Consider the following 11,736-nt stretch of genomic DNA (forward strand, 5'->3'; position numbering starts at 1 on the left):
TAATCGAACTGGTTGGGGTGCATTTTGTGCCGAAATTATACAAGGCCCATTGTTTAACAGAGACTCCATTGGTTGTATTTTAACAATAGCCGCCGGCCCCCCTGGAGTACAGCCCTTGGCATAAGAGCATTGACCGATTTACGCTAGGCAGACAAGCCCGCACTCGTTTCTGTGACGATGACCAAGGGTTTTCATCCCAATCGGCCAATTAGGTGCGGTGGGATCTGCAAGGGTGATATGACGAGGCAGACTGCCAGTGGTGTTGCAAAATCTGTGAAAGCACTGGGACTGCAATAAGGACGTGCGTCGGCCAACGCCTGCTAGGCTGTCTCTGGTTAGCCCTTGTTATTAGATGTTTTTGCATGGAAGATCCCCAAGACTGTGGCATGGTAATGATAAGTTAGCATAAAAAGAGTATCTTCGGAATTGATTATAAAATATTTTAGTAAGATTGTCCAGGTAGATATAATTTATAGGCTATATATCTGTGACGATCAGACCGCTAGACCAAACGCCCGATAACGGAAGCCGCCATTATTAGATAACACAGGAATAGGGCCCGTGTCACTTCTCAACGCCATCACTATATTATTACTCACTGCTACCCATTTCCTTGGGGCTCTTGGCTGAGAATGACCCCTTTCCATTTCCCTCCTCGATTCCAACAATGCTTTCTCTATCCTGCTGAAATATTAGCTCTCTAGACAACCTTTACCTCAAAATTGAGACTAGATCACCATAACACATACCTCGTCCTCAAAAATAGCATTAATTTCTTCAAGGGGCAAGCCCAGCGTGTCAGGGAAATAGTACAGAATCATCGCTGCACAAAAGCATCCTGGAATAATAAAGCACAGATAGAACTTCCAGCCAATCGAACTGCAGCCGTTAGCTTCAACGGTTCTGGCTACAGATGCGATAGGAACTTACTTGAAAGCAGTGGGTGCCACAGATAGCCATATGACGTTCATCAGTGCAAGTGTTCCACAGCCCAGCGAGACACCCTTGGCTCGTATATGAGTAGGGAACAGTTCACCCAGGTAAACAAATTGGGCACTGTCCAACGCAAACTCATAGATGAAGACAAACAAAAAGAGCATCGCGACGCAAGCTCGGAGGGCTGTCTTGTTGTCTGAGCCCGCAAAATTGGCTACCAATGCTGCCTCAATTATCAGACATGCTTGGCAAGCGAGGAGACCATAGCCAATAAATTTAGGCCTTGGGATCTTGTCGACGACAAAAAGTGCAAGGCAGCCACCGCCCCAACCCAAGGTGAGCCAAGCAGCTGCATAGATGAGCTGTGTTTCGACTCCAAAGCCGAGCGCGCCGTAGATCTAAGAAATGGTTAACATTATGTTCGTTGTTGAGCTTCTCGGCGTGTAGTGTCTGACCATAGGACCATAGTCTGTGATCAGGAGGGGTCAGTAAAGAAGCTCAGGCTATCGTGCAAAGGAATTTGGGGTACTGACTGTTAATTACTAGAATTCCAGATGTTTGGATACTGGCAAAAGTTCCCATGCCGATGAGGGTTCGTTTTCTGTTGTTTTTATTGGCAAACATGGCCCAGTATGAGCTTGGGAGTGTCTTGTCGATTTCGACCTGCTCGCGAATCTGAAGGAATTCGACTTCTACTTCTTCTGGAGTGTGGAGCTTTAGCAGAGTATCCCTGGCCTGTTCGTGGCGGCCTTGAAGCATAAGCCATCGGGGAGATTCCGGCAGCCAGTAGAGAAGCGCAAGCAATAAGAGTGATGGAAAACCCTGGAACACTGTAATAGGCTTATATCAGTTCCCAGTCAAATCAACAGTTGTCCTCTCGGTGCCTACCAAATGGAACTCTCCAGGCATTTGAGCTTTTGAAGAAATAGAAGCCGTAGCCAACCCAAACCGATGATGAGTATCCGAAGAGCAAGCTGGCTCCGACGAGACCGACGAGAACGCCACGGATCGAGGGAGGTGCTATCTCTGTCATCCACAGCGTCACCGACGAGATCATCATATACGTCCTGGTCGTCAGGTTAGAACATAATTTTGAGCTGCAAGTATACCATAGTTAATCTTACCCAGCTCCCGATACAAATCGGAACACAATGAATTGGGCGACGTGCACAGATCCGGCCAGCACAGCTCCTGCTATGATGATGACAGTAGCCGACTGGATGGATGTAAAGTCAGTCATGCTATCTTTTCAAGAAGAGTAAGCGAAAGGCACCCACCACTGCCACGGCTGCTTTTCGTCCCCATTTATCTGCAAAGAATGGAACTGTCAAGATGAAGATGGCTGCGCCAGCAAAGAAGAGAGACTGGAAGATGAAACTTTAGTCAGTCTATAGTTTGCGGGATAGAGCCAGGGGCTTCTCACATTCATGGCAGAGATAAGACTAGTTGCGTTTGATCTGGTACCAAGTTCGAAATACTCGACAAAAGAGGGTTGCGCTGGGGAGAATCAACAGCATGAGCAGAGAAACTAAAGCGGGCTATAAGTGGTGTCTTACCGACGGTTGCTCCAATAACACCAGAAGCATACCCAAACGACATGGCTCCAAGACTAATGCTCAACATCTAGTAAGGAAGAGTCAGTCATAAGAGGCCAGAAACTTGTATTTCGAAAGCGTGGTACTGACGACAACGAGCAAGTAGGGTCTCCATTGTCGCTTCTTGGAGTGCTGCATGCCCGACAGTGCTGTCATCTCGTGGGCTGTCATGGCGGATGGAGATATCTTTTGCTTTCTTGCACAGATGTTGGATGCGACCAAGGTAGATAAATGGCGTCAAAAAGCTAATTCAGAGTGGTATAAGACCAAGTCTATGATTTTGTCGACTCTGCATAACCGTCTTGACATCGCGTGGTCTATATAAATTACACTTCTATGCCCAAGCATTACTGTTATCAGCTCCCTCTATTCGGTGATTTTTCGGTCTTCTTTATCTATCCATCATTCTCTTTTTGGGGCTTGTTTGTTTCTCAGCTTTGACCTCAGAGTATGATTAACGTTCAGGCGCATTCTACCTCTGTTGATATGGATGATCGACATGCGATAGTTGCTGACAGACTTGGATGATGAGATAGTCTTTCGAGCTGCTATTCGAGGAACCATAGCAAAGCTCCCTAGTCTCGGAAGCGACTGTGGAACACGGTCCGTGCAACGAGAGGCAGTTCCATCTCCGCATACGACTTCGCAGCGCCTACGGTAGGTCAGACTGATGCTGGTGTTGAGAAATGTTGCTTATCTGGTGCGGCTTATCTCTGATATGATTTTGCTTTCGTTGGTCCTGTAGATAAGCTTCGTTTAAGTATAGCTCCAGACTAGATCAGCCACCAAGTCGGCTAGGTGCTTACTTGGAGTCCTTGCGGTTGGTCCGTCGGGCCGTCCCCACTCACAATTCCGAAAGCCTGGGTCTCGGATGAAGTCTGGGCGTCCAGAAATGATATGCCAATTGCGGAGGTGAAGATAAGCTACAGTGCTACGGTAGCCGGGGGGCTATTAAGAAAGAAGCCATAGCGCCTCTGTCTCAAGTCAATTGACGATCGTGACCATAGTCATACTTACTGTCTTATTGATAAGTCGCTTTCTTTGACGTCAGGGCAATTACAAAGCACAAAGTTCCAACATGGGCTCCGTTCATCAGCTCGAGCATGGCTCCCGCAGCACAACAGGGACCTGGGTCCCCTTTGACTGGGAAGATCCAGTTTATGGGCAGCAGTCCAAGGGAGAGGTCGTGGTTATTCGAAGCGGAGGAACATCCGGATCTCTGAGTGCAGGCCTCTGGCGCACGGGCCCAGGAATCCCTGGATGCAACGAGGACGGCACTTGCGACGTCGTGTATTCAGCTCCCCTCGGCGATGAAACTATGCTGCTGCTCGAGGGCTCGACAGAGGTTACCATCAAGTCCACCGGCAAGAAGTATCAACTTAGAGCAGGCGACATTATCTGCCATCCAAAATATGTCCAGCTTGCTTGGCACACCAGCGCCCCTTTTCTGAAGAAGTTCTGGGTCATGTGGGATGGATCTACCCCCGGAAGCGCAAAGGACGACCTCATAATTGGCAACATTAACGACAACCCCCAAGTATGGACTTATTATGCTTGGGACGAGCCAGGCAAGGGCCAACAGCAAGCTGGCGAGTTTCACCTCGTCAGAGATACAGGCTCAACAGGAAGTCTCGAGGTCGGACTTTGGAGAACAGGCCGTGGGATGCCTGGATGTAACTCTGATGGCTCTGCATCATTTGAGTACAGTGCACCTCTTGGCGATGAAACAATCATGCTTCTGGAAGGCTTGGTCACCATCACCGAGCATGACACGGGGAAGACGCTCAAGTTTCAAGCCGGAGATATAATCGCACTGCCCTCTGGTCTGAAGGTTACATGGACATCTGAGGCGCCTTTTGTCAAGACTTATTATGTTCTTACAAGCGACAAGTCTGCTGTCTAAAGCGCTGTGATCTCTCTATGTGTCACTCTCATGCACATACATGCCTTGGGGACAGACTACAAAGGATTAGGAGATAGTTGAAACATACCATATATTAAGTAGAAGTCGACAACAGGGAACGCAATTTATGTCATCTTATCAACCATCTTAAGCACTGAAACTTGCGTTGTACTATCTTTGACATGCCCACTTTACATGAAATTATTGCCATTCGCAAAGTCCATTTCGAAGATTGAGTTTCCGTTTCCCCAAGGATCTGCTGGCGCGAGATCAAAAAAGTCCATAGAAGTTGGGAAATGAATCGGCTGTACTGGCTCAGGAGGGCCATGCTCGGGGCTTGGAGACCGGCTCGATGGAACCCAGTTGTCGATACTGTCCCAGAACGTTGCGAGTTTGGTCTTTTCGCCCATAGCTAGTGTGTACTCAAAAAACTGACGATATCGGCCTCTGTCTTCATACAGACGCTCAAGCTTCATGAACTGCCACTTATCAATAATGCAGATCTAGAACGAGCAATATACAAGGAAAACTCACCATTAGCCTCGAACTCTCCCAGTAACGGCACAGCTTTAGCAGTAGGCCTCTGCACTCCTCGTATCGTCGGACCGACGCCTCGCGTATCTCATCGTTACTGTCAGACGCAAAGAGAAGGTGGATTGAGCCGGCAACCATGGCGCAATACCCTCTGAAGCAAGAAACCGTGACGCAGCCAAGGTTTTCTGTTTCCTGTAACAATGTGAGTGCAGTGGCGTGGCTTCTGGCTGACGTCCAGGCTTTGCTCAAGAACCCTGGAGGTGTCCTACTAGCCGACTCTGCTAGGCGATGCTGTAGGAGGAAAGGGTGGTGAAGCAGACAGCCCGCGAGATGGAACAAGGCGCGGCCATATATCAGAGGCCCAGCGGCTCGTGGGTCTACCACGCCACCTGAAGTGAGCGATTGCTCCCACACGGCATTTAATGGATCTAGTAGTCCGTAATTGAGCTCTAGTCGCCACAGAGTTGACTCGAGCGCTGAGTACTGTGAAGCAGCAGACCAGGGAACATCGTCGTGAACTTGTGAGTCCTCTCGCAGCACGTAATTCACCACGCGGATCAGTGTCGCTGCCATCAAGATGATTACAGAAAAGTGACTGTGTTCGGGTAGCTCGGTAACTGCTGGCGCGTCTCCAGTGAGCTGTTCAAGTACTGGACCCCGATTGGCAATGCAGTCTCGGAAAGCTTGTTCGTTGGACGGAAGACGTAATAGGCAGTCCTTGTCTTGCAGCGCCGTCGGTCTTTCTCGCCCGCAAGACATCAGCCGGTCAAGTAGGTAGATAGACCAGAACGTCCGTCGATATTCTTCCTGAACTTCAGGACGAAGACGGGGATCTGGCTCAGTATTGAACCGGTAGCACTGCGCTATACGAACAGCCAACCCAAGCTTAATCCATGCAGCGCGACATCGGCCATCTGGAAGAGATCAGCTTTACTGATAGTCTGCGTTTACAAAAGAGGCATCGCATACCAGAGTAGTCAATAACGACAAGAAGGTGAATCGTTTGGGCAATCGTTAGACTCTCCGCAGAGTCAATGTTGGCTGTTGAGCGCTTGATGGCAAGCTCCCATGCTTGGTCTGCACAGAGCAGCAATGGTCTAGTGGAACGAGAAAATCGGCTCGCAGTGGCCAGTAAGGCGAGACAAAGGTAGTCCGGAAGCTTCTGAGCTGCCAAGCGATGGCGAAAGGTTTCCTCGTGGAAGAGAGAGTATGGTTGATTATGGCAATACTGGAAGTATAGGTCTGCCGCAGCAGAAAGCGTCATGTCGGACGTGACAGCCAGCCACTTGGCATCTCCGGAGACATTCTCTTTGCGACTCAGATGGAAGTTATTTCCGTCAGCCATGCCACGTTCATTGGTGAGAAGACTTATGAGGCTACCGAGTTACTTGGTCAGCCGAGCGAAATGTTATGTGTACACGATCTCACAAGCCTTGCCTTTGCACACTCGTTTCGAGCGAGGTTATTCGGGACTCGAGAGAAAGTGAAGATAGAGCTTCCTCCTTGTTAGTTCCTGCTGGCATGAGTGGGCGGAGGGCCCTGTCAGAGTCATTTTGCCCCTCGTCTTTGAGTGCTTCTTCATAGGAGCATGTCTGCTTGAGGCGTGTGCAGTATGTGCATGTCGGACGGTCGCCAGAGCAGCGGACCTTTTTGCGCCTTGATGACAGTGAGCTTTTCCTCCAATTACAAGAGGCAGGAGGAAGACGCTGCATGTTTCATACCTGCAATTGGCACATGCCTGTCTTGTCCGTTTGAGTTTGTACTCGAGTTGCTCTTTTTCCATCGCTGCCTACTACGTATACCCTGGAACGATCCCCGGTTAGTTAAATGAACCCAGCCTATCAACAGCGTTCGTCTAACCTTGGTTGCACAATATGTCCTGGCCAAACGGCTTCGGTGGTGGGACAATGCCGTAGAGTCGGGGTGAGCTTGCGCCGGGATGTTAGGAACCTGGGGAAGCTCTGAATGTGCAGGGGAGTCACTCTCTCTGCCGTTCGTTATCTTATCAGCCATATCATACTGGTAGATAATTAGCTGAATTCTAATCTGGGAATTCTTACTGCAAGAAGCTTAGTGAAGTAGTGTAGATAGGCTGATTGCCGTACCCACTCGCTCGTTATCTGGAATCTGTGGAGTAAGAGGCATAGCGCCCTCTGATTGACTGAAACAGGTCCACTCTATGATTTAAGGGTCTTTTTTTCAGAGGTGTTTAATTACAGCCTAAGGTGAGCCGTGAAGGAAGATAGATAAGTATATTATAACTTTAATCAAGCTTAGTATACTATATATTAAAAATACAATTAGATACTTATCATGAAATTCTTTAAGGCATTGTATAATTTATGGTCATCCAAGCGACTGACAGTATTGTTGGGTCTACCATCAGTGTGAGGTTGGGTGAAGTTGGGCATATTGTCAACCCCATGGCCATTTCATTTGACAAGCTCGCCAAACTTTCATTGAATGACGCCTTGAAGAATGCCCAGATTCGAACAAATACTGTTGCTGGTGGTGTGGCGGGAGGCTCTGGTACGGATTCGTTGGTTTTATCCTGTACATCTGACTCGGACCTTGAGGCACCAGCACAGAATATGAGGCTGTTGACGGAGACTTACAAAGTGAACCGAGCTCGAGCACATCAACCTTCACTAGACATGACAGCTCCTGTTACTCCAATGGTAGTATCACAGGGTAGCAAAGTCTCCGTCCGGGTTCGAGGATGCTATTGCCATAGCAATTGGGGACTTGTTCAACTGGCTCAAGACGGGAGTTGAAAAGGTAGTGGACTTCGTCAAGAACGCAGCTACTGGACTATGGGACTTCATCGTCAAGATTGGCAATGACATTTATCGTGCAGTTCTCGATACTGTCGATGTTGTCGTTGGGGCTGTCGAAGGGGTTTTTGACAAAATCAAGACGGGAGTCAGCAAGGTTCTCCGATATCTTGAGTTCTTGTTTGACTGGGACGATATCCGTCGCACCAAACAGGTGGCACACAACATGGTCAAATATTGCCTGGTTGACATGGTATGTGGCATCCAGACTGCCAAAGGAGAGTTAGACCAGTGTATAGGCGAGGCCCAGAAAGCAGTCGCTGAATGGTCCGGTATCAAAGACTGGCCAGGGCTCGGTGATGCAGCTTCGAAACCGCCATCGGGAACTGCAGTCGATACTACCAAAAGTGAGACTGCTGGTTCTCAAATGATGGTGGGCCACTTGAAGAACCAAGCCGACAATATCACGATACAAGGTCCAATGCCAGAACCGAGTCTGATGCAGGGTTTAGCGGACGACATGATCACAGCGCTGGAGGCAGAAGGGTTGGTCTTCCTTCGGGCCTTTAGACAGCTTCAAGACCTCGCAAAGAATTTCTCGACTCTCAGTCTCGCAGATATACTCAGATGACTTTTTGGAATTCTTGCAGAAGGTATTCTTGGAACAACCAAGGTGGTCGTCGATGCTATACTAGACGTCTTGGACAGACTTACAGACTTGCTAGGACTGTCGTTGAAATGCTCGACACCAAAATCCACATACCCATCATATCAGATATACTTAATCTGATCGGAGTCCCCGATGTTTCCTTTCTTGATCTATTTCTTTGGATCGGTGCAGCAGGTATCACAATCGTTTACAAGGTCGGCACAGGCTAAGCTCCATTTGCAGACAACGCTACGACCCGTGCATTAATCAGTGCGACAGATTGGGCTTCATTCTCAGCCGCCGTCAAGCAACCTCCCCTGCTATCATCTGATGAGAAGCACGACGGCACTTCTCACTTGAGTGTATCGCGTGAGATAGGGCGTATCATCTATATTGTGGGCCACGGCCTTGCTGGTTATATTATCATGGCAAGAACCTATATCTTCTACCCCGAAGCTATAGGTCCTAATCCAAAGAAACCCACACCGTATACCCACAGCTGTACTTGGCGCAGCGGGTGCTGTTACTCTCGTTGCCACAGACTTCCTCTTTGCAACGATTCCCCTTGAGAATCCACTTATCTCTACCCTTCGGAAGGTCACCGGTCTTGTCACTGTTCTTTTCAAGTGTGTATTCTCTAACCCGGCTCAGAAGCTCTTTGACAAGTACCAATTTCTGAATGTCCTTACGGCTGCCGACCCTAGAAAGATCAGGGCCATCTTTGACATGGTCGTTGAGGCACCGGCCTTTTTCTGTGTATTCTACCACGTCCAGGAGCTTAGCGAGAAGCCTACAAGTAGGGATAGGGCATTGGCCATTATCGAGGAGACATCTCGTATGATGGCGATCTTTGCGCGGGTGTAGTATACCGTTGCTGTTAAGGCGCCTGATCCAGTTGATAAGGTTGTAGCAGCCAGCTCTATGTCAGCATGCCTCGTTGTCACTGCTGCTTTGGAGTTCACTTGCTCGGCGATGATGTGGGATTAAATTGATTTTGTCTTTGCATAGGAGTTGAAAACTTATGTTATTTTTCAAGTTTTATTATGTTTTTACGTTATTACATCATTACCTTTAGCACTTTTTATATTATGAGAAGAATATATATTTATCTTACTGTTATACCATTACTTAACGCTTCCTTTTATAGAGGCTTTATCCCCCAATCACTGGTTCCCTTTGAAGTGAACTCAAGCGGCCACCTTGTATATGCTTCATGACTTGCAGGGACCTGTTGTTTAACGCGTTGTAGCCAGGCTGTAATGATAGTCTTGCGGAAAGGGAAGGATGGCGATACTGGTGCTAGAGCAATCGAGGCAAGCACATACTCAATGGCGAAGAAATGTGCCATAATTATTTGGGCAACGTGATTCTCGGAATCGGAAATCGTGAGGTAGTCAGAAGCGCTGGCCCCTCCAAATAACTGGTATGCGCGGCAAATGGCACCAAAAGCTAGCAAGTCAGCAAATGCTTCCTCATAGCGACATAAACTAGCATCTTACCACCGACACATGTAGATCGTGACATCTCGAGGATGCTCTGAAGATTTGCGACAAGGCCGATTTCCAGTGTGCTTTGACCCAAAGGCGCAATAGCCTTTATGGATGAAATACCAGCATCAATTGCTTCATGGTCAGACAGACCCTTGTCGAATCCGTTGTTGATGTCATTAACGCGCTGTACGTGCCCTTCTGTTGAGAACATTCGAAACACTGAGTCCTCAAATTGGAAAACTGAGCTTTTGAAAACGATAGTACAGCCGCGAAGCATAGACAAGAACTCTTGCATCCCATCAGTCATGTAGGAAGACTGCCACGTTAGAGCCATGAGGGTCGCGTATCGAGCATCACCCTCTTCCTTGGTCTGGCATGGGGCACTCAGAGCAGAATTGAGCGACTTGATTGCTTTGACGCGATGCGATATGGCGTCTGAGTTGTAATCAGTGCCATTGCAGAGGCCGAGATGCGAAGCTCCAACACCCAGCATAGCGTGAGCCAGGTAGTCGAACTGGTTTGTCAGCAGATGCCTCGAACCTGCGGAATATTTGCGCTTACGCCATGAGAATACTTTGCGACTTCTTTCCATACCTCTTCGCCTTGGATTGGGAGACCAGGATACGCATGGAGGAGAAAGTGGTGAAAGAAGCGCAAGTCAACCATAGAAAATTGCGCTTGAGATATTGCCTGCGCAGGTTGGGGTGAAAATAAGGTTATCAGCGCCTTATCCGAAGTCTGAGGATATTCGCATCTAAGGCCAAGACGATTGCAGTTATCACAAGACGGTGTTGTTTCCTGGCATTTAACGCGACGACGCTTACAATTGAAGCATCCCCGCCTTGACTTGGTGTGACCCTTGCGAGGAATTGGTCTGCGGCGAGGACGGCCAGATGTTAGCGACGAGGGGGAGGATGAAGAGGTAGATGTCGATACATCAGCAACGCCTCCAGAGGACAGTTGCTTGAGCGATGGGCTCTCTGGAGGCTGCCTGTTGTCAATAGCCTGCGAGCAGCAGTCATCAAGGTGCGAGATCCGGGGTTCCGAGGGCGATAGAGAATTATCCATTACGGACAGGAAGCGATGAAAACGAGCATATGTTGGCATATAGCAGAGAGATGTATGATAATCTCAGGTGTTACTGATGGCTGAGGCTGAGGCTGGGTTGCATCGCAAAGGGGCGAAATTGGGTGTAAGCACGGGTTGATATAGGCCGATTGGTCATAATTATAGTTAACTTGGCATTCCTGAAGAGGCCAGTGCTAGATTAACTCTAATAAGCTAATGAAAATTGCTAGTCATCTATTAAAGCTTTTAACTCTATGGAGTAAACTAAATTAATTAGGTAAAGATGCTACGCCTCAGCTGAGCACGGTCGGGTTGCAAATCGTTAAGTCCATTTGCAGCTTGAATATAGGATACGATATACTGGCAGTAGGTAGGTCAATCCAAGCACTGAGCAAATTATGCAGACCCTCAAGACAGAGTCTCCCTCCGCCCATGTTTATGCAATTCAAGTTGACGCATCCATTGCCTTTACATTCAGTCGTGTTCAGGAAACGTGATGCTCTCTTCAACAACACAAATGATAAAGCTTTCCAAGAAAACATCCGCAATGGCGAGCGAGAGGTGAACAAAAGGTGTTCCATTGGGCTTGGAAAGTTGTTAGCAAGAGAAACGTGGAACAAAGCAGAGACAAAGGTATCTTCATGCCTTTGGTTTTGGGCGGGTTGATTCCCTTGCGGCTCAGAAGCCATAGGCGCCGCATTAGGTGTCGAAGCCTTATTTTAAAAATCCTTTGATGTGCTGTCTGTAATCTGCTCCAATAAATAGAGCTATCTGAACTTGCCACCTC

General features: G+C 48.3%; 5 protein-coding genes across 5 annotated transcripts; 2 read left to right on the forward strand and 3 right to left on the reverse strand.

Moving 5' to 3' along the window:
• Positions 1–591: 591 nt before the first annotated feature.
• Positions 592–2,702, reverse strand: FPRO_04067 (uncharacterized protein; the record flags this gene model as incomplete). Its single annotated transcript, XM_031223813.1, has 11 exons — positions 592–681; positions 750–879; positions 931–1,334; positions 1,392–1,405; positions 1,470–1,766; positions 1,825–2,003; positions 2,061–2,152; positions 2,214–2,300; positions 2,360–2,433; positions 2,493–2,559; positions 2,622–2,702. The coding sequence occupies 11 exons, from the start codon at positions 2,700–2,702 to the stop codon at positions 592–594; spliced, it is 1,515 nt and encodes a 504-aa protein (XP_031089135.1).
• Positions 2,703–3,609: 907 nt separating this feature from the next.
• Positions 3,610–4,434, forward strand: FPRO_04066 (uncharacterized protein; the record flags this gene model as incomplete). Its single annotated transcript, XM_031223815.1, has 1 exon — positions 3,610–4,434. One exon carries the CDS (start codon positions 3,610–3,612, stop codon positions 4,432–4,434), a length of 825 nt encoding a protein of 274 aa, XP_031089136.1.
• A 191-nt stretch (positions 4,435–4,625) lies between these two features.
• On the reverse strand, positions 4,626–6,751 carry FPRO_04065 (uncharacterized protein; the record flags this gene model as incomplete). The annotated part of the gene is made up of 5 exons (XM_031223816.1): positions 4,626–4,913; positions 4,969–5,882; positions 5,938–6,344; positions 6,397–6,624; positions 6,690–6,751. 5 exons carry the CDS (start codon positions 6,749–6,751, stop codon positions 4,626–4,628), a joined length of 1,899 nt encoding a protein of 632 aa, XP_031089137.1.
• Positions 6,752–7,391: 640 nt separating this feature from the next.
• Positions 7,392–9,255, forward strand: FPRO_04064 (uncharacterized protein; the record flags this gene model as incomplete). The annotated part of the gene is made up of 5 exons (XM_031223817.1): positions 7,392–7,586; positions 7,651–8,288; positions 8,468–8,586; positions 8,635–8,853; positions 8,906–9,255. The coding sequence occupies 5 exons, from the start codon at positions 7,392–7,394 to the stop codon at positions 9,253–9,255; spliced, it is 1,521 nt and encodes a 506-aa protein (XP_031089138.1).
• Positions 9,256–9,532: 277 nt separating this feature from the next.
• FPRO_04063 (uncharacterized protein) lies at positions 9,533–10,949 on the reverse strand (the record flags this gene model as incomplete). Its single annotated transcript, XM_031223818.1, has 3 exons — positions 9,533–9,840; positions 9,891–10,395; positions 10,443–10,949. 3 exons carry the CDS (start codon positions 10,947–10,949, stop codon positions 9,533–9,535), a joined length of 1,320 nt encoding a protein of 439 aa, XP_031089139.1.
• Between the last annotated feature and the right edge of the window lie 787 nt (positions 10,950–11,736).

Source organism: Fusarium proliferatum (assembly GCF_900067095.1).
Source record: "Fusarium proliferatum ET1 genome assembly, contig: FPRO_scaffold014, whole genome shotgun sequence".
Classification (NCBI taxonomy): domain Eukaryota; kingdom Fungi; phylum Ascomycota; class Sordariomycetes; order Hypocreales; family Nectriaceae; genus Fusarium; species Fusarium proliferatum.